Source organism: Manis javanica, chromosome 17 (genome assembly GCF_040802235.1).
Source record: "Manis javanica isolate MJ-LG chromosome 17, MJ_LKY, whole genome shotgun sequence".
Lineage (NCBI taxonomy): Eukaryota > Metazoa > Chordata > Mammalia > Pholidota > Manidae > Manis > Manis javanica.
This window is the reverse complement of record NC_133172.1, coordinates 59,673,220-59,697,483: the sequence shown is the minus strand read 5'-3', so window position 1 is coordinate 59,697,483 and position 24,264 is coordinate 59,673,220. Positions and strand designations below refer to the sequence as shown.

Below are 24,264 nucleotides of genomic sequence, written 5' to 3'. Positions count from 1 at the left end.
AGTGGGCACAGATCACCTGGCTGTCCCGGAGTCCCACCCTAAGCTCACGCGACTGCAGGCCTTCCTCGGAAGCAGAGAGGAACTTATCCTGAACAGGAGGCAGCCGGCAGCCCTGAGGCGACTCTGGGTCCCTGAGGAGTGGGGAGCCTGCGGATAAAGACTCCAGCCCCTCCATCTTGAGGTGCACGATTCTGGGAGGCATTGCATAGGCTTCTTGGAGGTCCTGCTAGAACTGAAGAAATGAATGCTGTTGTCTACAGAAGCGACCTCAGTGACACACCTTCTGGCTGGCTTCCCCTCCCTTCCCTGACTCCCTCTCTCTCTCCCGTCACTCACTTTGGCTTCCATGGACCACCTACTGGATATATTTCCTGTACCCAAGTCTTTGGTTTCTGGGAATCCCAAACTAAAGCAGACACGCCCTTCCATCTTGGGATGAGACTGGACCAGCACCTAGCAAGAGGTCGCGTCACGTGGGGGTGAGAGGCAGAAGCCAAGCCAAGCCAATATCCTTCCCTAGCGGGGCGAGAGAAAATCCCAGCACCAGGCGGTCTCTCTGAGGCCAGTGTGTGTCAGCAGTAATTCTCTCTCTCTGGCTGCACGTTTGTGTTTAGGACCCTCCCAGTGGCTGACTTCAAAAGCTTTGTAGTTTGTAATGTGCAGTATAAGACTTCCTTTGTTCTTCCCTGTGTGCCCAATTCCATTTCTGCAGGTGACACACAGGAAGGACATCATTATCATGGAAACGTCACTATCTTCTCCCCGCCCTGGTCAGGGGATCTCAGGAGAGGAGACCTGCTCCTGAGGCCCAGCCCCGTCCTCCCGGCCGTCAGACCCCTCTGCCCACACCATCCTTCAGCACCATGATAGGAATTCTGACGAGCATTTATCAGAACAAAGATATCCTTGTGATCTGTGAGGTCACAAGAACACATACACTGGGAAAAAGAGAAATGAATTATTTGACATCCATACATTGCAGCAGACAAACAGCAAGCCATTGGGGAAGGACAAATCTTTTTCTAGAAGAGTTTGGCCAGTGGCACAGGAGAAACCCCATTTGAATCAGACATAGAAGCTCTGCTACCCAGGCTGCTTTATTTGATGAGTGAAGTGAAACCCAATTTTTCTACAATAAATCATAAAGATAAAAAAATAAATAAAGCCTTCAGGGAGTTCTGAGAAAGGAGAGTGGCTAAGGCCACGTCCCAAACTGGACATAAGATGTAACTAACAAAGCACAACCAGCTAAATTTGCATTTAGGGCTACAAAATATGATTTAATGATTTGCATTTTTAAGACAATGATTTCATAGAGTTAAATAACTAGTCTTTTAAAAGTAAAGTTGTTTGTGAGCCATTATAACCTAAGACACACTTTTTTAAAAGGTATTTTTAAGACATCTCCTCTACCCTATTTCAAGGTCTCTAAAAATTAGGGCTCTGTCTCACAACTGATGTTGAGGAAGGACTGGGCCCAAATTTCAGTGACAGCACTTTTCTCTCTTAGTGGTGCCTCAAATATGGGTGTGCGGGGTTCACACCCTCTCTCACTTCTGGAATGGGAGGAGGTTTTATCTCTGGAGGTTGAGTATTAACATTGCCAGGTCTCAAGAAGATTCAGGTTGGTGCAGGCCAGAAGGAATGGTCATCCCTGGACTGAAAAGGTTTCATGTGTCTGACTAAGAATTCAGGCAACATCTTTCATTTTTCTTACATAGGAGAGAGACGGTAAGAAACAGTTGCTAACTCGCCAAAGGGGAGTTACCAGATGATGCTATTTTTCTACTCACTTTCAACTATTTCAGGAAGGCACAGCATTTATTACTCATATATTAAACAGCAAAAACATAAGTGTTCAGTCTTACGATTTCTTGTTGTAGTGAAAATACCTGTATAACCACCCTGGAGATCAAGATAGACACTGACATTGCCCCAGAAACGTCCTGCACACCCTCTCTCAGTCACCACCCTTTCAAAGGAACTACCTTCTGATTTCTACCACCCTAGGGTGGTGCTGCCCACTGTTGAACTTCACCTACATGGGATAGTCTCCATCAGACCTGGCTTCTTCCTTGCAGTGTTACATGTATGAGGTTCTTGAGCATAAGTTTTTTTGTTTGTTTGTTTGTTTTGAGAGGGCATCTCTCATATTTATTGATCAAATGGTTGTTAACAACAATAAAATTCTGTATGGGGGGGTCACTGCTCAATGCACAATCATTAATCCATCTCAAGCCTAATTCTCGTCAGTCTCCAATCTTCTGAAGCATAACGAACAAGTTCTTACATGGTGAACGAATTCTTACAGAGTGAATAAATTCTTACATGGTGAACAGTACAAGGGCAGTCATCACAGAAACTTTCGGTTTTGATCACGCATTATGACCTATAAACAATCAGGTCAAATATGAATATTCGTTTGATTTTTATACTTGATTTATATGTTGATCCCACATTTCTCCCTTTATTATTATTATTATTTTTATTTTTAATAAAATGCTGAAGTGGTAGATGCAAGATAAAGGTAGAAAACATAGTTTAGTGTTGTAAGAGAGCAATTGTAGATGATCAGGTGTGTGCCTGTAGACTAAGTATTAATCCAAGCTAGACAAGGGCAGCAAAACATCCACGGATGCAGAAGATTTCTCTCAAAACAGGGGGGGTGAGGTTCTGAGCCTCACCTCTGTTGATCCCCAATTTCTCACCTGATAGCCCCCCTGCGACTGTGCCTGTCTTAGGTTGTTCCTCCCTTGAGGAATCTTACCCGTCTCTGGCTAACCAGTCATCTTCCGGGGCCATACAGGGAAATGTAAAGTTGGTAAGTGAGAGAGAAGCCATATTGTTTGAAAAGGTTAGCTTTTTACTTCTTTGCAGATTTATGCCCTGTGACTTCTATGCCCAGCACTTGTCTCGAGGTATCTTTACCACCTGGAGGAATTATGATACTCGGTAAATTCGATATGAGGCACGAATTCTATTTAAGGGTTGTAATTAGGAAGGAAGAAGAAAAGCTATAGATGTAGCATATGAAGGAAACATGGGAGGATTGATTATTTCTTTGACATATCTTCTTGTAGAGTACCTTAAGCATGTATAGGTTTTAAACTACTAACTTGTGCTCACATATTAACATAATAGGAATACGGTGACATAAACAAAGCATCTCTATAATTACCATCCATCTCCAGTGAAGCCAAGAAAACCATTTAGGCACCCTAGGCATTTGTGAAAATTTGTCTATGATATGATGGATATTGTCCAACTGTACTTGAACAGTCTGAGAGAAATCAGACAAATTAAAGCAGCCCATTTCTGGGATCTGTTCACATCCCATATGTTCTTTTAACCGTAGATAGTCTATAGTCATGAGATTTTAGAGCGCTACACCTTGCACCCCTCCCAACTCCTGGTTGAGTTCCAACAGTACAGATCCGGTCAAATTCGTTGTCTCACTGTATGCACATGCCAGCCTAGACATCTCCCTCCTCATTCCTATGGCAAGTCCAGGAGACGGTGGGATGGACGCAGCCACAACCGCAGCATCGCCCGGATCCCTGTGGAGGCTTTTTGATGATCATCCCCCGGCACAAGTCCTCCAGAGAGTGCTGATGCCGGAAGCTCCTCCTCATATCGTATCTTAGTTCATTTTCTGGGTATCCAAGCTAGGCCTTGATCGAGCATAAGTTTTTTTTTATTGCCACTTCATTTCATCCTGTGTATATATGAAAACTTATCCATAAATGAAAACTTATCCATTTGTCTCTTGAGGGCTTTGGGGGGGCATTTCCATTTTTTAGCTAAATTATGAGTAGTGTTCTGAACATTCTTGTAAGTGTCTTGGTCTGCATATAGATTCAGTTCTTCTAGGTGTAGATCTAGAGGTGGATTTCTAGATCATGGGATGTCCGATCTGCCGTGCATGGCAGTTCTAGTCTCTGCACATCCTTGCCAACATTTGGTATTATTACTTGTTTGATTTCCAAGCCATCTCTGTATAGTTTCCTTGTGGCTTTACTTTGCATTTCCCTGATGGCTGATAACTTAAAAAGCCCTTTTGACATGTTTACATTTGGATGTCCTCTTTGTAAAGGGCCCGCTAAAATTGATTACCCAATTTTAATTGGGTTATCTGCCCTTTTGTTATTTTGCAGGAGTTGTTAATGTATCCTGGATGACTGTCTTACCATAGAAACACACATCACAAATATTTTCCCGCTGTGTAGCCTGCCTTTTCATTTCTCAGTTGTGTGTTTTGATGAGTGCATTTTTTAACTTTTAGTGAAGTCCAATTTATTCGTCTTCTAATATACATACATAAGGGACATAGGCTTATCATTCTCCCTTCTTCAAATGTTCATGTCAGCCATTGTAATGAAGGTTCTGCTGGCCTTAAAAAGAAGTTGAGAAGGGTTTCCCTTTCTTGTTTAATGGATGATTTTTATGGTTGGTTTAGTTTCCTCCTTAAATGTCTGCTAGAATTCACCATGAAGTCATTCGGCCTAGAGTTACATAGGCCACAGAGTTTTAATTTAATAGATACATGATTGTTCAGGTTTTTGATTTCTGCTTGTGTATGTTTTGGCAAGTTTTTACTTTTAAGAGAAACTGTCAATTTTGTTTGTCAAATTGATTTTCATAAATGTATTAACAATGCCTTTTTCTTGTATTTTTTTACATTTGGAGGATCCCCAGAGATGTCTCCTTTCATGTTCCTTTGCTTGGTAATTGTGCCTTTTTCTTTCCCTTACTAGGGGCTTATCACTTTATGAATTGTTCAAAGCACCATCTTGTGGCTTTGTTGTGTTTTTCCTATTTAGACCTCCTTTCCATGCTATTGACTTACTTTTGTATCCTTATTACTGCTGCCCCTCTATTTTCTTAGAGTTAAATTAGCCTTTCTTCTTTGCTTTAGATCATTCATTTTCAGCTTTCCTAATCATGCATTCAAAGCTATAAATTTTTCCTCTATCTTCATCTCACAAGTTTTGTTATATTTTCATTATATTCCCCTCATAATATTTTCCACTTTCTACTATTATTTCTTATTTTACCCATGGAATATTGCAGAGCATATTTTAATTTTCAAATATGGAGGGATCCTCTAAGTTTCTTTTTGGTATTGATTTCCGGTTGAAATCTGTTAATAGTCAGGACACATATTCTGCATTTCTATTTTTTGGTATTTGTTTAGATGTACTTTATGAGCAGCATATGATACATTGGTAACTATTTCATGTGTACTTGAAAAGAGTATATTCTGATGCTTTTAGGTGCAGTGTTCTATACATGCTATTGAAATTTTCATTATCCTCATGTTTAGACTGTTCTATCAGCTACTGAGAGGTCTGTGACAATTTCTAGCTATGGTTACGGGTTTTTCTATTTATACTATTAGTTCTGCTTTATGTATTAGTTTTACTTTATATTTGCTATTGGATGCATTCAAATTTAGGATTGTTATATCTTCCAGCTGTATGGTTGTATAATGTGAAATGTTCCTTTTTATCTGTAGTAATACTTTTTTAATGTTTATTTGCCCACTTAATAGCACAGCTGCACTAACTTTCTTTTGGTTTTATATTTATTTGCTAAATTTATTTAAATTCTCTCATTTTTAATCTTTCCCTTAAGATATACATATATATAATTTAAGTAACATAAAGTTATTGTTTTAAAATCCAGTCTAATAAACCTTACACATAGGTGGAGTATTTATCAATTTATATTCCTGGATCCTCACGTTTCTTCGAGATTCTACCTTACCCTGGTAAATCATCTCACGTGAACAGATCCTGTTGATAATATCTTAATACGAGTGTGCCTTCTGAATGAAAAGGAGAGAGACTGTCTAAAAATGAGACACACAGAAAGCCAAAGGGGGAAAGGGGGTCCTCATGATGCCTACTGAGCCCCTATATTAAGCTTTTGACATCCACTTAGCTCCTTTTAGGAAGTTACGGTTAAAGCCGGAACTCCTTTCCTGGGACATTTTCACTCTATGTACCATATTAGGACATTACTACCATATGAGGACCTATGGTCACCCTTTCATCACTAGGTAGTGGTACTTAGTACCTACTCTGCACCAGGCGCTGTTCTAATAGCTTCCTAAGCTTTCTATTATTTGAGTCTTATATTAAACAGAGGAGGTAAATCCTGTTTTTATTCCCATTTCACAGACAGAAAAAGCTAAATCTTAAAAAGGAAAAACGAATTTGTCACAAATCACAGGGCTGATTAATTCCAGAGCTGGGCTTTAAGCCCAGGAAATATGAATCCAGTGGCGTAACTATTAAATGCATCACTTTTTGGCCTTTCCCACTGGGTCTCTTACATGGAGAGAAAAGCCAGGCTGTCTTTAGAATTTGGTCCAATGTGTATAAACTATTTGCTTCCCCAAAACTGTTTTATAAAATGTCTATTTTATTAATCATTGCTTATGGTCTGTCTTTTCCATTGTTCTTAGGTAGAGTTTTATATCTGAAAGTTCCATTTGTGCTTTTCTAAATGTTCTTGAATGTTTTATAGGTCTTCATAGCATATTTTCTATAAAAATATGGATTATAGTTTCTGCCATGTGCGGCAGAACTCAGGGAGAGATGAAAATATACGAACCTGAATCGTTAATCTTACATCTTATTTCTATAGGATACGTTCTTTTTCTTGCCGAAGAAATGCTGACAGTTTGGATTTATAACAATGCATTCTGAAACCTTGAGGTTTTATAACAGAAAATAATGTATCATTAGGCACTCTGAAAAGATAATGAGGCATTTACTACTTCTTGCTCATTTTGGTAAAGGTTTCTAGAAATAAACATTAACTTGTATGGACTTGGCATATGGATCATTCATGAAGTAAGCAGAGAATGCACAATATAGTTAGCTGCTTGAATTATTTCTCCATAAATTATTCATGCTTCTAATCTATCTAACCATTTCCCTTCTCTTACAGTATCTGAATTTTTCTCATTTCCACATGACAGGATTGCATTAGCATCAACAAGGACAAAGTTAACCAAAAAAGAAAAATTAAATGGTTGACCAAAGAAGCTGTAGTCAAAATAAATCAAAGAAAGAAGTCTTAGAAAACAGCTGTACCCCTCTGGGGAAATAACCCAGTTTTGGGTCTTAGTGTCCCTCAGGAATTTGAATACATCATTCTTAATGAGATAATAAGGAATATGATGGGTATTATATGTTCTACCTACAACTGTTTGATGGTAAGTAGAATGAGGCTCACACTTGGATGTTGTGGCCAATAAGCAGAGGTATTCTGAGAGATACCATGTTAAGTGGTAAACCTAGCATGTTTGTAAAAGGTCCTAAGCATCTTAATGAGGTCCAGATTATAGTTCCACACACCCAATCATTGTAAATGATGTAATTTGCAAGACTTGTAAATATATTGTGTTTCTGAGGCATTATTTTCATCATGATTCATTCCAAATCTCAAAAGAAAAGAAATCTGTAGCAACTAGTACACCTATTGGCAAATAGCATTTGTTTGGACTAAAAATATACATTATTAAATAATGCATCAGTGGTTCTGCTAATGGCACGACTCCTAAACTGCTCCCCATTCCTGTAAACCTATGGCAACCCATTTACACCACCCTGAGAGGGAGATGTGGAAGAACCCTTATCATTTTAGGAGAACATGGAGGATAAGCTGCTCATTTTGGTGAGAGAACCACAGGAGTGAAGAGAAGAAGGGAGGGGTGAAAATGACAAATCCAGTTTGGGGTCAAATGGAATGTTGCTCAGGAGGCATGAGAAGCCCTTAGTGGCCTTTGAATAGCGCATGGTATGTTCCCAGCCGTTCTCTGGGAAGGCAGTTCGGCAGCAACAGGCCTGTGGATTGGATCCCAAGGGAAGGGAGGAAGTGAGACTTGAGAGAGGTGCTATTCTCAAGTCCCTGTCATAGGCCAGGTAAGAGGATGTGAAGCCTGAAGCAGCTGTGGCTCCTGCAGCGGGGGACAGTGTGCAGGTAACACACACGGGCGAGGGGAGGGAGGAGAGCGCCACTGACCTCTCAGCTGATGGAGCATCAAAGACAGAGTTCGGGAGCGGGCTTGGGCGCCCGGGAAGACAAAGATACCGCTGCAAGTAACAGAGACGGAGGAAGGCGAACTTTAGAGGTTTATGAAAGTAAATGTTTATACACACACACACGCTAACAGTGAGAGACAGGGAGATATGCAGGAGGAGATGCCCTGCAGGCAGACAGACATGAAGAACCCAGGTTTAGGACTGGAGCTGTGAATCTGCAGACATCCTGAAGGGGGGCTTTTTAAAGCCGCTAGATTGGATGTGATTGTTGACAACGACAGGAAAGAGCAAAAGATTATTAAGACAGAAAACTGATGGACACCTCCAATGGCAGGAAAAGTAGGAAAGGGAGACAGAGGAGGAAAACGTAAGGGGTTACCTTATAAGTAAAAAGTGGAAGAACAAGGATAGTATAGTGTCTTTGAAGGCAAAAGAGAAAGCGTTTCAAGGAGCATTTCAAAACTGTCAACCGCTGTGGTGGGAGTGCAAACCGGTTCAGCGGCTGTGAATAATAGTTGGCGGCTCCTCAGAAAGTTAAACATAGAATTACCATATGACCTGTGATTCCACTCCTAGGTGTAAACATAACAGGATTGAAAGCCAGTACTTAAATGCTTGTACATGAATGTTAATAGCAGCACTATTCATAACAGACGGAAGGTAGAAACAGCACCAATGGCCAGCAACAGATACATGGAGAAACACATTGTGGACTATGTCTACAAAGTACTATTATTCAGCCATCAGAAGAGGTGAAGGAGTGATCCCTGCTACAGTGTGGGTGAACCCTAAAGACATTACGCTAAGTGCAGGAAGCCGATCACAAAAGATCACATACTGTGCCACTCCATTTATATGAAATGTCCAGAAGAGGTGACTTCTCAGAACGAGAATGCAGACTCGTGGTTGTCAGGGTCTAGGAGGGAGAGGCAGGGACCAAACGCTTATGGGTAAGAGGTGTTTTGGGGGGTAATGAATGTATTTTGGAACTGTATAGAAGTGATGGTTGCACATCATAAATGGAACAAACACTACTGGTATAGTCATTTAAAATGCTTAATTTTCTATGGATTTCACCTGAATAAAATAAAAAATTAAATATTAAAAAGAAGTTGCCTGATGCTTCAGAGCATTCAGGGGGGCTCAGGACTAAGAAAAAGTTTAAGAACATCAGAACTTTCCAAAGAGAGCAATTTTGGTGAAATGCTGAGGGGAAGGCCCGGTTTCGGGTACCAAGGTGTGAGTTTGTTTGATGCTGACTGACGACTAGTCCTTTCAGAGTGGTGAAGAGAAGGCCGGGGATGGAAACAGGAAACGGTTCCGTGGAAATGTGCTGCGACCCGGGGGATGAGCGTGTCCGAGGGCAGAGGTGGGGGACTCGGGGAGCGGTGGACAAGGTGAAGGGACAGAAGGGCACCATAGGAAGCAGGCAGCAGCCAAAAGGGGCAGGTTCAAGGGCATCCTCGAAGGGAGGTGGCAGAAAGGGGAGGAAGAGCTGGCATCCTCTGAGGCGAGGGAGAGACCGGGGGTGGGCAGAGACGGAAGAGGGAATCGAGGAGGCTCAAGCTGGATGGCGTAAGTGTTCAGCAGCCAGAAATGCACAGCCAGCGGCAGGAACTGTGGCATGGGGTAGGTCTTACTGCTTCAGGTAAATGGGAGGGCCTTGGAGTGGCGCTCAAGCTGATGGGCAATGAGTCAAGGATGTGTAATTACACAGTGGCAGTAAGGGCAGCGACTGGTCGAGAGGAAGGAGCTGTGGTTCCGTGAGAGGGACTGCGTCATCAGCCAGGTCCTTCTCACATCACCTACCCTGTTTTCCAGAATTGTGTTTCTGCCTCTAGATGGGGCTTCACATCTATTCTTATCCATATGGCCTTATTAATTTCAGTCCATCCTTGTAGATACGTAGGTTCTTTTTGAATCCTGAGTTTATCATCCAGGTGGGATCCCAGAACTGTGAAGATTACCAACTGTGAAAATTATCAAGCGTCTCTTGATCTTCATTTCCAGCATTAGGGTGAGCTCAGAGCCACTGACTGCATGAAGAAACCATTCTCTAGGCTAACAGATCATTTTTCAGGTATTTTGGATGCAGCTATTCAACTGATCTGAGTTTACTTTACTAATACTCAGTAGGAACATTTAGCTCTCATTTCACCATCTTGACAAAAAAGGGTAAGAGGTTTTGTTAAAGGCTTTTTTTTGCACAATCTTGAGTGCAAAGCATGGCTTTGTATGACCATGGACAAGTCATATATCTTTTCCACATCTTAGTTTATTCAACTGTAAAATGAAGACAACAGTAGCTATTTCCTAGAGTTGCTGTAAAGATAAATCAGCTGAACAAAAGAAATGCACTTAGAGTGGTTCCTAGCACAGAGTTTGGGCTAAATAAATGTTGGCTGTGATCATCATTATTAACATCAGTATTCAGTCCATCTCTGGAATTTGTTCAGTCACTTGATAGGTATTCATCCAGTGCCAGGTGTTATGCTAAATGCTGGATTTACAGCATGAACAAGTCAGTCCCGTTCCCCACCCTATGGAGCATGTAATCATGTAATTTTACTTCACCCAGTAAACCAATTCCAAAGCTAGAAGATTTATATGTAATTTGAAAAACACATATAGGAAGAATTATTAATTTTTTGCATTTGTTTTCTTTGCTTCAGTTTTTGAGTCTTCTTTCTTACTTTCTTTTTTCTCTCTTCAGGAGAAAATATCCAAAGGCCTGAGTAAAAGAGGAAATCCAGGGAAAAAAAAGGCAAATAAGACCGTTGGTCATGCTGTTTGGGGCTATACTTGGCTAATAAGGTCCAAATTGAATAAGGGACTTGGAATAACAAAGCAGTCAAGCCTCAATTATCTGTATGAACTGGGGTTTCTGAGAATTTGCAAGGAAAGGAAAATAATGCATCCTGAATTCTGTCTTTAATCTCATCGACCAGGGTTAAAATTAAGTAAGTCACACAGTAGTGTGCACAGGCATCGAGGAGAGTGAAGGGCAGGAGGCGGTCTTCAGAAGAAGCCTGGTTATAGTTATTCAGACCATTCCTTGGGTCTCTTGGAGAACTACCATCCTTTACAGCTTTGTATCATCAAAGGAAAGGAGTTGTAAAAGGTGTCTGTCAACAGAAGCCCCACTTGCCTCACATGATGAAGGAGCTGGTTGACAACGCATACCTTGGCCAAAGGATTTGCTGCAGAAAGGAGGGAAACTGAAGGAACCGTTTGGTTGCCATCAATAGCCCGGGGGTGGGGGGGTCGGGGGGCAGGAGAAACTGCAGACTTCAGGGGGCGAAGAGCGCCCTCTCGGGTCTCAGGTCCGACTTTTACTGGTGAAGAGGTAAAGAGCAGTGGGAAAGATTCCACCATCTCCCCTTCTGGATGGTAAGTGGCTCAAATCCAGAAGGCAATCACTGGGGTCAACGGGGGTCACACAATAAGCTCGGTCCAGCTGAAGGCTGCCTCTCAGTCAAGGAGGATATTTTGGACCGGTTGCCTGGAGGACAGTCTCAATTTTTTTGAGGCCTATTGACCTTGCAGGGATACGCTGTCTCCTAGGAAAACTGTCCAGTTAAATGCCTCCCCGATCAGCTATGTACAGCAGTCTTTGGGGACTGGCTGTTACCAAGAGCAATAAGATAGCATTTTTGTCACCTTATTTCTCTGAAATTTCTCTGCCTATGTGTCAGTCCGCTGTCAAATTCTGAAATTTTATATGGCTATTATTTAAAGTACTTATTTTGAGATTTGATCTTTCTTTGCATAACAGAGAAAGAAGAGCAAGTATGAATAAAATCTGTTTCCTGTAAAAAAAAATCGTACTTTGATGACCAATACACACAGTATCTGCTTTTTCTTTGTTGCTACCTGTTTCCTTATTAAGAAAGAAGCGATTTAGCAAATACAAATATCAGCCCCTGCTGTGGACCCCAAGAGGATGCAGACACTCATGTTGTTGTTGGTATTATTGTTATTATTTTTAATGGAGCAGACGTAGGGGGAATGGAGCTGAGGGTGTAAACTTATGTTAACATGAGACCAGAAGAAAAACAAAATAAACTGAAGAGATTAAGGCCCTAGGCACAGGTTGCTTCCTATTTGTCTATATGACATCTTGAGACTAGACTTTGCTTTGCCTGAAAAAGTAATTGAGTTGAGGGTCAAATAGAATCAACAAGTGTGGTCCAAGAGGAGCTGCCATCCGGGCGCTTATCACAAATGAAGCCCAGGCCACAGAGACCAATGACCCACTAGGGCGTCTACCCAGCATGGGTGGATTGGAGGATATGGTTGGCTGGGGCCATGAAGCACTTCTTTGCTATTTTTTTCTGCATATTTAAGCTTAGACCTTAAAACTCTGGGTGAAGAACATCTAATTTGATTGTGCTGAGAGAAGAAGGGCTGAATAAATGGCACACCCTCCCCCTGTTTCTTTGCTACCTAATTTTTGAGTATAGAGACCAAAGAACTAAATGGAGACAGTCCATGGTCTGTATCAAAGATGGCGCTCCCTCCTTACTGGAATTTTGTTTGCTTCAATCAGGAATGAGGACCAGACTTCTACAGAGTGGCTACGAGCCATTTACATTTGAAAATCATGTGCTATTTCCACAAAGCTCTATTTCCAAAGGTTCTGTTCATTAAAAAAGTTCTTAAAAAGTGTCATGACAACACAGGGCTTGTCCACCTACCTGACATCTCCTCAGAATTCTCACTCAGTTTTGTATTTTTAAAAAATATCTAATCATTTTGAAAGTTTCTTGTTATTTCATCTCTAATAAGAGCAGCTATGCTGAACTGGCAAAGCTTGCAATGACCAAATATCTCCATGTGCCATATAAGAGAGGGGTTTGAAAAAGAGATTTTTTACCCTAATATTTATACATAGAATTCACTGGTATTAAATTTATGGTAACACGATAGGAGGTTAGAAGCAGACCAGAGAGCCTCAAAAAATGTGCACCTCACACACTATCTTATTCCATCAAAGATACTAGGTGAACATTTATCTCTGATGACGCTCTACTCCTTTCACTTTGCAAGTCCCAAGCAGTCGTTGGAAGGCTGCATGTGGATACAACCCTGGACCTATGGGATCCCTGTGGCTGAGTGCCAAGGCTGCCGCCTGGCCAGCTCTGTAATCTGAGACCTACCTCTTTACTTATTTGGGTCTCCGTTTCCTGACTCATAAAACACGAATTTCACCATATGCTTCAAGGCATTGCTGTGAGAATCAAACCCATGCAATGCATATGAAATTATAATTTAACCTATAACTTAAAAATATAAATGTAAGGCATTTTCCTTAGACTTTAGGATTATGAAGATGAATGAGAAAGGGTCTGAAGCAGAGGAACTCATGGCCTAGGAGACGTTTACATTTGCAAACCTTGTGCTATTTCGCTGAGGGTTTTTCGCCAAAGATTCTACTCACGAGAGAAGTTTTTTTACAAGTGTCACAACAACACAGGACTTGTCCACCTACCTAAAACTTCCTTAGAAGTTAAGCTCAGCTCTGCATTAATTTTTTTATTTCTGACCCATTTTTAATTTTCCTATGTCATTTCATAGCCTTTACAGGTGAACAGAAAAGCACTAGTTCTAAGTATTACCAAAATAACAGTGACTGTCTTAAATCAGAAGGCCCAGGCCCAGCTCCCAGTTCTGCCACTTGCTGACAGATGGTGATCGTGGCTGAATCACTCAACCTCTCTGAGCCTGGGCTACTTGGGCATCCGCAAAAGGGGAGCCAGATTACCAATGACACAGGCTGGCTGTGAGGATCAGAGGAACAGACACGTGTGAAAGCATCTAAGATGGTATCCTGACATGGGGTGGGCACTCAGCAATGACTCTTTCCAGCCCTCTTTCAAATGATAGATACGTTCCAGTAGAACACGGCAGCTCTGTCCAGTCAGTAGCCATTTGCCACCTGGACCTATTAAGCATTTAAAATTTAGCTAATCTACATTGAGATGTGCTTTAAGTGTAAAATGCACACCAAATTTCAAATACTTGGTATAAAAAGAAGTATAAAAAGAAATTTCAGTAATAGTGTTCATATTGATGACTTAACATGATAATATCTTAAAGAAATTAAATATTAAAATACATATATGTTGGGTTAAATTTACACAGAGTATATCTATATCTATGTATAGATAAATACATATATGAAATATAACCCAATATGTACATTTGTATGTGTATAATATATATATGTTGGGTGTATATGTATAGACACACATTTATTTATTTAACCATATATATATTTAACATGTATACTTAACTATATATGGTTAAACAATATATATTATTAAAATTGATTTCATCTGTTTCTTTTTTTAATGTTACTACATATAAGGAAACTTAAGATTACGTATGTGGCTCACATTACCTTTCTATTGGACCACATGCTGTAAATATAAGACCTTGAGCTTTCACAAGCCAAAAAGAAGCTGCTTCTAGTTATCTAGACTCTCTATGGGATCAGTTATTTGTCCCCAAGCATTTCAATTAAAATTAATCTTCAGAATATAGTTTTCTTAGATTCTGATCCACAAAACAACCTGTTATCTATTTACATCAGTGAATCAAAGGATGTCTTTTTATCTATATTTGAATAGTATCCTGGAGCTAAGAATCATAAACACAACAATTTAGGCATGTGTCAACATGCGACAGCCCAATGCCCTACTCTAGGCCCAACTGTTGGATCTGTACCATAATTTTCAAGCTATATATTTTCCCCAATTTGGATGACAGTTAAATGGATACTAATTTGCCTTGATAGTAACTGGGGAGGCTTTTGCCATGAAAAGTGGTACTTTGCAGGTCTTTGGAAGTCACCACATGTGTTAAATCGGAGCATATTAAGTATCTACAGCTTTAACTCCTCGTTTCTTCCAGCCGCTGCAAATGCCCGGATTGGCACTGCATGGCGAAGGCTGTTAGACACAGTTCATGTGAGCAAGATCGATGTCATTGACCGGCCGGACAGACTCCAGGCTGCTCCCAGGCCATGTGATGAGATCTTGAGACAAGGCAGTTAATTTTACCATAAGCTGGTTCTTCTCATTCTTAGTGATGCTTTAAAACAAATGAAGTCAAGTCCCCCGTGTGCAGTGCCACAGGCACCCTGGACCTTAGATGGTATCATGGCCAAAACAGAAGAGACTCAGATGGCTGGCTCTGGGTTGATAAAAATTGAGGTTTGCCTTAGTAACAAATGTGCCAAAATGTCTTTGTCCAGAATGTCTGAGATCAGGAAAAATGGGGGAAAAAATATACAGAGATACGAGCAACTTACTAAGGACTTCAGTTAAGAATGAACAGTCTGTGATCAAGAATCCTCTGGTAGTGCTGGATTAGGCACGGTATATATTTTTTTAATTTTGCATGTCCCATGTGGCATCCAAGCAAGGCTGGGGTAATTATTATAGCCACTGTATAGACGGGAAAACTGAGAGTCAAAGGAATTGGGTGACTTTTCAGTGCCATATGACAGATAAGTAGCAAAAGTGTAATTAGATCCCAGTTTGGGGGCACCCCAGGTCCCCCTGAATATCATCCACACCAATGCAGCTATATGTCCCAGAGAACATGTGCAGTAACGGGCAGGGCATGCAGCTGGTGCTTCTGAGCTCCCGCACCCTCCATTCCCCAGAGGCACTTGACAAGTGGAACCCTGGGATTCTGCAAAGCAGTGGATTTGATGGTTGTCATCTCCCAAAGGGTCAAGATATGTAATTAGCAGCAATATTAATATTGGCTTCTGAGCAGTTGATGACATGTTTCATATTTTTATTTTAAACATTAAGAACAAAAACAACTATTTCAAGTTGTTCCTTCCTCTGATTGCTCCTTTTATTTTATTTTTTTGGAACTATTTCCATCCTGATTCTTGAAACTGGATTAGGAGCCAAAATTATGTCTTTGAAATTGCATGTTTACAGTGCTGATGACCAACCAAGATAAAAAAGCCTTAAATTTAGCCTTTTTAGTTTCTGTCATAACTTTCTCTATTCATGTTGGTTTTTTTTCAGGGTTTTTTACGATGACAAAAAAGGGGGAAATAATTTTGTTTTTTGCATTTAATTTAAGCAACTTGATTAAAAGACCCGTTTCCTGTCACTGAGAGCACCATGCGTCGACTTCCAGTTCAGAAGTGTACGTTGCTCCTAATTAGCTTTTTAAGTACTGTCAAATCTTGCAGTGTTTGTTAAGTGGACCCTTGAATGAAGAGTCCTCTTTTGGGAAGTTCGGTCAGGATTGCAGTGCAGTGGGCCCCTGAGGAAGGGGAATGGTCCTGATTTAAGTCCCTTGTAATCCTGGGTTCTCTACGGGTTGTAGAAGGGATAGAATTTGATCATCTTGGGAACAGGGGAAGGACTGCATTGTCTCAATTTGCCTGGATCATTCTCTAAGCCTTTCTTATAGTCTCAGTTTGATGAGCAACGATGAGGGATGTGTGGTGTTTTCATGGCAGTTCCTTTGTGCTGGGGACTGTTCTAAATGCTTTGCATATATTTACTCACTTAATCCTCACACCGTCTCTGGGAAGTTGGTGCTACTGTGGCCCCGTCTTACAGCTGGGGAGCTGGAGCTGGTACGCACAGCACGGGGGAGCCTGCCAAGGGCTCTGGCTGCCTGCATGGAAGCCAGGCCCCAGAACTAAGGAGCTCAGAATCGAGATAAGAACAAGCCCCAACATGTCAGAGAGTTAAAAGTTTAGTGCTGTGATGGGGACAGCCAGGCAGGGTTCTATGAGGAGCAGGGAGAAAAATATACTCGACCAGCCAGGGGACAGTCAGAGAGGTTTCCCTGAAGAAGGGAAACCTTGGTAGGTCCAGAAGCATCAAAAGAGTTAGCCATGTCGGTTGGTGCTGGCCATGGGACCACGTCAAGGGGACATGACCCAGGGAGTGGAGCAGCAGCATGAACTGCAGGGGGAGTCTGGCAAATCCAAGAAACCGTAAGTGGTTTCATATTGGTGGGGGAGCCCAGAGGTCAGTGCAGGGAGAGGAGAGAAAGGAGACACTCATTCTCCTCCCACATTTATTCAAGACCTTTACTAAACGCCAACTATATGTCAGGCATCGCGTGCTGAGGATGGGGCAGTGGGCCCACTGGGAAGGCAGGAAGGAAGGGAGAGAGAGTGGGGAGGGCGAGTCAGGTGGGGACAGAGAGGAGGGCGGGGGAGGGAAGGAAATTAAGGGGAAAACAGACTGTAGTCCTGCCTCCAGGGAGCTTATGGTCTTGTCTGGGAGCCGGACTTTAAACACCCAAACAAGGAAGTAAAAACACCATCAGACACTGAGAGCAGGGCCGGGAAGGAGCGCATGGGCCGTGGGCGGGAGACTGGAGGGGAGGCCCTTGGAGCGGGCACGGCGGTTCAGCAGGTCCAGCCACTTACAGATGAGAAGGAATCAGGCTTGAGGGACGGCCGGCCGCAGAGACCAGACGGGCTGGACTGGAGAGGCTTTCACAGACCAACGTGAAGACTTCAGGATCTACCCCGGGGCCGGTGGGCCGATAAGGGAGCAAGGGCTCGTTCAGCAGAGGCGCGCACGGATCAGATGTGCCTTTGAGAGGCATCCGCGGTCTGGGGGGGACTGCGGCCCACAGCCTGTGGCCCCACAGCTCTCCCTGGGTCACACCATGAGCCTCCTGCCTCTCTCATGAGACCCAGCTGCCTGGGTCACAGACATCTGAATTCCACAGCGGCTTGCAGTGTGAGCACCCACATTTTAACATGATGACGGCAGGTACAGTCTCTTCAGCTCCCACACTGGAATTCAAAATAAACTCCTACAAGCTCCCTCTGTTCTTACTAACTTCCCACTCTGACTTCGCTGAGTTCTTTAATTGATGGCAGAATTCCTGGTCCTAATCTACAGATGTGGAAGCTCTAGTTTCTTACCATAAATAAATAAATAAACAGTGCCTTTCCCCCTCCCTCCCTCCCTCTCTCTCTCTCTCTTCCTTCCTTCCACCAAGCTTGAAGATGAGGTTGACGGGTCCCACTTATACAGCAGGTAAAGTCATCTCCACCCACGATGCATGAGGGATGAAACAGGGCTTTTCCATATAAACCTTTGGAGCCCTCTAGAGAAGCTAAAAATAAGCACACACATACAAACGCTCTGCCGTCATCACTGTCAGGCAGCGGGGGACAGCAGGTCCAGTGGGGACCAGCCATGGGTCAGTCCATAGTGAGTCACCTTGACTGTTACCTTTGAAGGCTGGAGACCCCTTCGTGTGAGCATACGTAACCTTGGCCCCTCCGTGACTGACAGCTCCTCTAGGCCTGGCAAAAGACTGGGAGTCACCTGCTCTTCTGCCCACTCAGATCTAAGGCGATTTTACACAGCCCAGGCAAGTACTAGTTTCTGGGAAGCCCATTAACAATGAAGAAATAGTTTGGGAGTCTGTAATTCACAGATTTGGGCTATGGGCATTCTGGGTGCAACAGGGTTGTGGGTAACAGGTAAAAATAAGACAGGTCTATCATTTTAGCAAGGAAGAGCTGAGCTCCAGTTACCGCAGCTGAGCTGGGAGTCGCTGGGGTTACATTTGCCTCAGAGAAACCTTCCTTGCAAAACACAGCGATACGAAATTAACCACAGTGATGCCTCCCTGTTTGGGACACTCGGGATGCCCGCTGCCTCTGTGGGCACACCTCCTTCTTTCTTTGGCTTTACATTCTCCTCCTGCCTTCACTCAGTCTCTGGCTTCTGTCTCCTGGTCTGGGTGAGGACACTGAAACCTGGTTCCTTACCCTTTCTCTCGAGGTTCCGGAATGATACTATTGACGGGATGTGTCTCCCGGTGTCTGCTGCTGCACCCACAGAATGACTCTGTGATGTGGGCTCTGTTCTTATTTGTGTCTCATAGATGAGGATGTTGAGGTTCAGGGGGTTGGGTGACGTAACCCAAGGTCATGCAACCATAGGTCGTGTAACAGGCATGTGAACCCACTGAAGTTCAACATCAGAGCCAAAACCCTACCACAGTGCTGTCCTTCCCCCAAGTGTTGGCACTGAGAGCCCGTTCCATACCCCCTGTTCTCCCCTGGATGTCTCTACCAAGATATCCCCAGGGACCACCAACCCAACACTTCTGGACTGACTGGACATCTTTCCCAACCACTCCTTCTCGGCCTGGCCCAACCCATCTCCACCCTCCTAGGTGAAACTATTTGGAGTCACCTGGACATTGAATCTTGGTTTCTTCCTCCAAACTACACCTTCCAAGTGTTTTTCCCCCATTGCTATGGTATCACCCTGGCTCATGCCCACAGCCCTGGTCCTTGGGCAGTGGCCACAGGCATCAGGTGGCACAGCCTTCTGGCAAGCAAAGTGGCAGGAAGGAGAATGGGTGTTTAGACAGAGAAGCCAGAGTTTTAATCTCATTCCTGCTAATTTCAAGCTTGGGGATCTTGGCCCACTGCTCCCATCTGCAGCAAGGGTAATGTCAGCAGCCCCACAGGGAGGTGGTGAGGGTTAAAATTTATGCATATGCTGAGATGCACACACTGAAGAGAGCCCACAAAATATGCGTTTCCACCTGCCTCTCTGTATCTCGGTTTCCACCATCTGCAAAATGGGGACAGTAGCATGGCCCTCGTAGGTGGTGGGGAATTTAACACGTCAGTATTTGTGGCCCATGAGAGCAGGTGCTGGGCACACTGTGAGTGGCATGCAAGCACGGCTGTCACCACCAGCCCAACTCCCCCCACCTCTCCCTGCTCCAAAGGCACATGACCTCTTTGCTCGGTACCTAATGGCCACACTCCTGCATGCTCCCTCCCCACCAGGAGCTGAGCTGACTGAGTCCCTGCTGCTTCCCCTCTCCAGCGCTGGCCGGCTCGGCTGCACATGGTGTGGCCTCAAAACGACCAGCTGAATATCTTCGAGGGACTGTGCTCTTCTCATAGAGATTCTTTGGCTAGGTATTTTGTTTTCCTATCCTTTTCTATATTTTCTTTTTTTAGGCTTTTTATTACAGACACATCTGGGCAACTTCACAAGGCCTATTTTCAAACTCCATAAAATTACAGGAGGCGGGGGGAGAGGAATGTATCATTCTGCTTGAGTCTAGCAAACTGAATGGCAGAGCAGCCTCTACCATGCTTTATAAGAAGAAACAATTGCAGCCAGGCTTTGCGAACAATGCGTGCAGACAGTAGCAAATGAGAAACGGCTGCAGCTCTGAGGGGCTCTGCCTCCAGGAGGGTCTCTTCCTAGGCCTTGAGAAGCTAGTTCTTTAAGGTTGAGTCTCTTTGTATTGAACCCTGGTCTCCCTGCCTGTCACAGTAGAGTTTGTCCTGAGAAGTATCCAGAATTCCATTAAATACTGCTTTAAGCTAAATACTATGACACTGTCTTTTCTGGATGTCAAGACAAGTCACCAATCATGATGAACAATGTCTGTCTAAATACATCCCAACCCACACACCCCCCCTTACGCGAATCTCCATACACTTGCTTGTGCCCAGCAAGCATTTTGTATTGCATGTCCCAACAACTCTGTTGCTGTAGATATTTGCCAAGTCATTTACATCACGAGTTAGTGAGATGTTGTGAACGGGACCATGGCTAAGTAAGAGAAAAGCTCACTTTTGTGGTACCAAAGGGTCTTCAAACTGGTAAGTACTCGCCAATACCCTATTTTCTTTGAAAACATCAGTGGCGCAGAGTGGATGCATTTCTTGCTTGTGATTTAGCCTAACTCACAGATTCACAGACACAAAGGGGACTTACAGAGTGTGTCTAGTCCAGGGATGGCAAACAGATTCCATCCGTAGAAACATCTCTACATGATCAATGCATAGTATCTTCCAGAAGCACTGTGTTGGGAAAGATAGTCAGGTCAAGCCAGGCACAATTAGCAATATCTGCCACGAGGATGGTGACAGAGTAGGGCAATGTGCACTACACTTATTTGCCATCCCAGTCTGTTTAAACACTCTAGCCTGCAGATAAAGAAGTTATATGATTCTTTCAAGATCACACAGACGGCCCTGGCAGGCAAGCAACTCTCTCATTGCCAGTCGCTCTGTCTCTGCTCCCCGGCCATGGAATCGGTGCTCACGCCATCGCTGAACAAAATTAGATCAAGCAGGGTTATGGGGAGGGTAGTAGATGGAGAAAGGCAGCGAGAATGTAAGCTTTGAAGAACTGATTTAGAGCAGGCCATCAGGCAAGAGAAAGGGCTGGCTGCACCAAGCTGGGGACACACCATCACTACAGTTCCTATCGTGCAAGGGACTTGCCGTGTGCCTTCCCATTCTGCAGTCAAGAAGCCATAGAGCAGGTGAGTCCATTGCATTAAAAAGTATCTAGATGACACAATCAGAAGCTTAAAGGGCAGTCTGTGCCACTCCTAAAGCATGTGTACATGCGTGCAGGTATAGGGATCGGCATATATGTACATCTGGAAAGGAACGGGCACTGGCGTGTGGCAAAGGAGCAATGCCATGTGCAGTGGTTGCCTTGCTGTGCAACTCCAGTGGGCCTGCCCACCGCCATTCCCCTTCCTTGGATGACAGCATGCTAATTTATCCATCTTCCTCTCTCAGTCCATATGCACTAGGTGAGGCTGACTCCACCTTAGCTTTAGGACACGGCATGTGACCCAGACTCAGCCAACCAGAGCATCATGACCCAATGGACACATGCTCTGTTCAAAGATGGGCACATGATCTAACGAGAGCCAATGAGATTTGATTTCAGACTTGAGTTGGCATTATCTGGAAGAGATTCTTTCTCAGGCATGGTCAGGCTGGAGCTGCTGAGACCTCTGCGTAGGAGGCAAGAAGGGATGTGACTGTCTGTAAGTAAAGCCAGTGGAAGGAAAACAGAACCACAAGATGCGCAAGGATCAAAGCTGATGTGGGCACTGGTACATAGCCATGCCTGGCAGAGTTATCTCCAAAGTATCTGTACATGTGCCAATAAATTCCCACCACCCCTGCCCAACAGTATTTTGAGTTGGGTTTCTGTCACTTGCACCAAAAGAATCCTGGCCAATAAAAAACTGAAGGCCCATTTTCCATATTTCCAAAGAAAGACACCAGTGTTCCTTGCTGAACCAAATTTACCCTGAACAGCTGTGTTACCTGCAGGGGGCCCCGGATGTCTTTCCCCCCGACAATCACGAGTTCTGCCATGTCTTCTGCATGGGGGGTCCGGGCATGGACGAACAGCGTCTTGCCCACCGCAGTTATGTTTCTCAGGGCGACTAAGCTGCCATCATTGTTCACCTTGAAGTACGGGCTTGAGACCTCATAGTGTAGCTTGTCATTTCCCTTACAGTCACTGAAGGCCACTGGTGAAAACAAAACAAATAAAGACAGAAAGAGCATGAGTAGGTTGGGGAGCATTAAATGTGGATTACCACTCCCCACCCCAAACCCACAAAAGCTCCCCCTTATCCCACAGCACCCCCTTGGAAGCCCCATGGCTTTGATTATGCTGATGGACTACACTCAGTTGACCTGTGCTGGACACTCCCCATGTCCCAGGCTAAGCACTGAGGATGCAGAGAGAGATGGCACTGGGTCCCTGCTCTTGAGGATATGGGTGAAACCTACAGTCAGATACGGCAGAATGACATTTAGGGACATGATCCAATACTGTATGTATGAGGTGCTATGGCAGAACCAGAGAACCCAGGAGACTTGCCTGGAAGTTTTATGCAGACAATATTTGAGATGGATCTTGAAGATGAGTTTCCCAAGAGGATAGAGGGCGTTCTAGGTTACCCAAAGGTGTAGATGGGTGGTGAAATCACGAAACAGACTCAGAGAAAGAGAACTAACTTGATGTGCTTGGATCAGAGGGAAATTTGAAATGGGGCAGAGATGTTGGGGATGAAGAAGGGGAGGCTGGAGATGTACATGAAAATGTCCATGGGTGGCAAATTGGGAAATGCACTAAGTCAGGGTGCTGAGCAGTAGCCCATGACTATTTTTAGTGTGGATAGGGTGTGCGTACTGACTCCAGTGCAGAGAGTGCTTCCCGAGAGCCGTGGTGCTCCATGATCACACAGGAGCTTTTTAATAATCCCAGGGACCCAATCCAAAGATTCCAATTTGGTAGCTCTGAGCTCTTAGAAAGTGGTTTAGAGATGGGAAGAAGAGAGGCCAAGGGCACCAGTTAGGCTGGTGTTGTACCAATCAATGATGCCTGGCCCAGATGAAGGCAGTGTGTGGATTTGAGTGAAACTCCTATAGTAAAATGGCCAATCACGTGTGGGAAGGAATGGGGGGAAGCAGCCATTCTGTGGGTAAGCACAGAATCATGCTGCTTGTTTTCTCTCCCCACTCCATTTTTGTCTTCGTAGCTTTGTGCTGAATAGGCTTGTTTGTGTGTTTAGCAAACCCTTAATTGAAACAAAAAGTCGATACAGCAGTGCATAAATCAGAATGTACAACTTGATGAGTTTTCACAGAGTGGGCACACACACAATATATTACCAGCCCTCCCTTTCTGAGTAAAATGCCTGCCCTCCTCTTCAGAGGCAACACTATGCTGACTTCTCACACCACCAATCAGGTTCACCTGCATTTGCACTGGACACAAATGGAATCATGCCGTGTGTGCTCTTTCGTGCCTGGATTCTTTCAGTCAGCATTATGCTTGTGAGACTGACCCATGGGGCTGGGAGTCATTTTTAGTGATTACCCTAATCACTATATAGTGCTCCAGTATGTGGCTCTAATGAGTTTACCCTACTGTTGATGGGCGTCTGGGCGATTTCCAGTTTGGGGGTCTTAAGATATTGCTATTAGGAACTTACTTGTGTGTCTTCTGGCAACATATACATAGGACTGAATACACCGTTAAAGTCATATAAATATCTGATGGACTGAGCTAATATTTCCATTCTTGGAAGATAATTCTTAATGTTGACAATAAACATATTAGGTGATAATAATGGCTAATTAAATTAACTTTCTGTACACAAAGCTCAGTGCTAATAAGCATTTTACATACATTATCTTACTTAATCTTTACAATGACAATGAATGTAATACTATTTTGATCTCCGTTCCCCAATCCCCATATGCACAGTTTGTAGATAAGGTAACCAAGGCTCAGAGAGGGCAAAAAAGGTGACTAACACACATAGCTTGTGAATGATGAAACCAATATGTGAATCCCGGTCCATTTGCTTTTCACAACTACATGTTTCAATA

The 24,264-nt window shown here is 43.5% G+C and overlaps 1 protein-coding gene across 2 annotated transcripts in view; it reads right to left on the bottom strand.

Annotated features, from left to right (window-relative positions):
• The window catches only part of CDH13 (cadherin 13), a 919,293-nt gene that overhangs the window by 545,596 nt on the left and 349,433 nt on the right, over nucleotides 1–24,264 (bottom strand). For both annotated transcript variants that reach the window (XM_073226070.1, XM_036993860.2), the window contains exon 3: nucleotides 22,183–22,391. In XM_073226070.1, coding sequence (XP_073082171.1) covers nucleotides 22,183–22,391 — 209 coding nt within the window. The remainder of the gene's footprint in view (nucleotides 1–22,182; nucleotides 22,392–24,264) is intronic.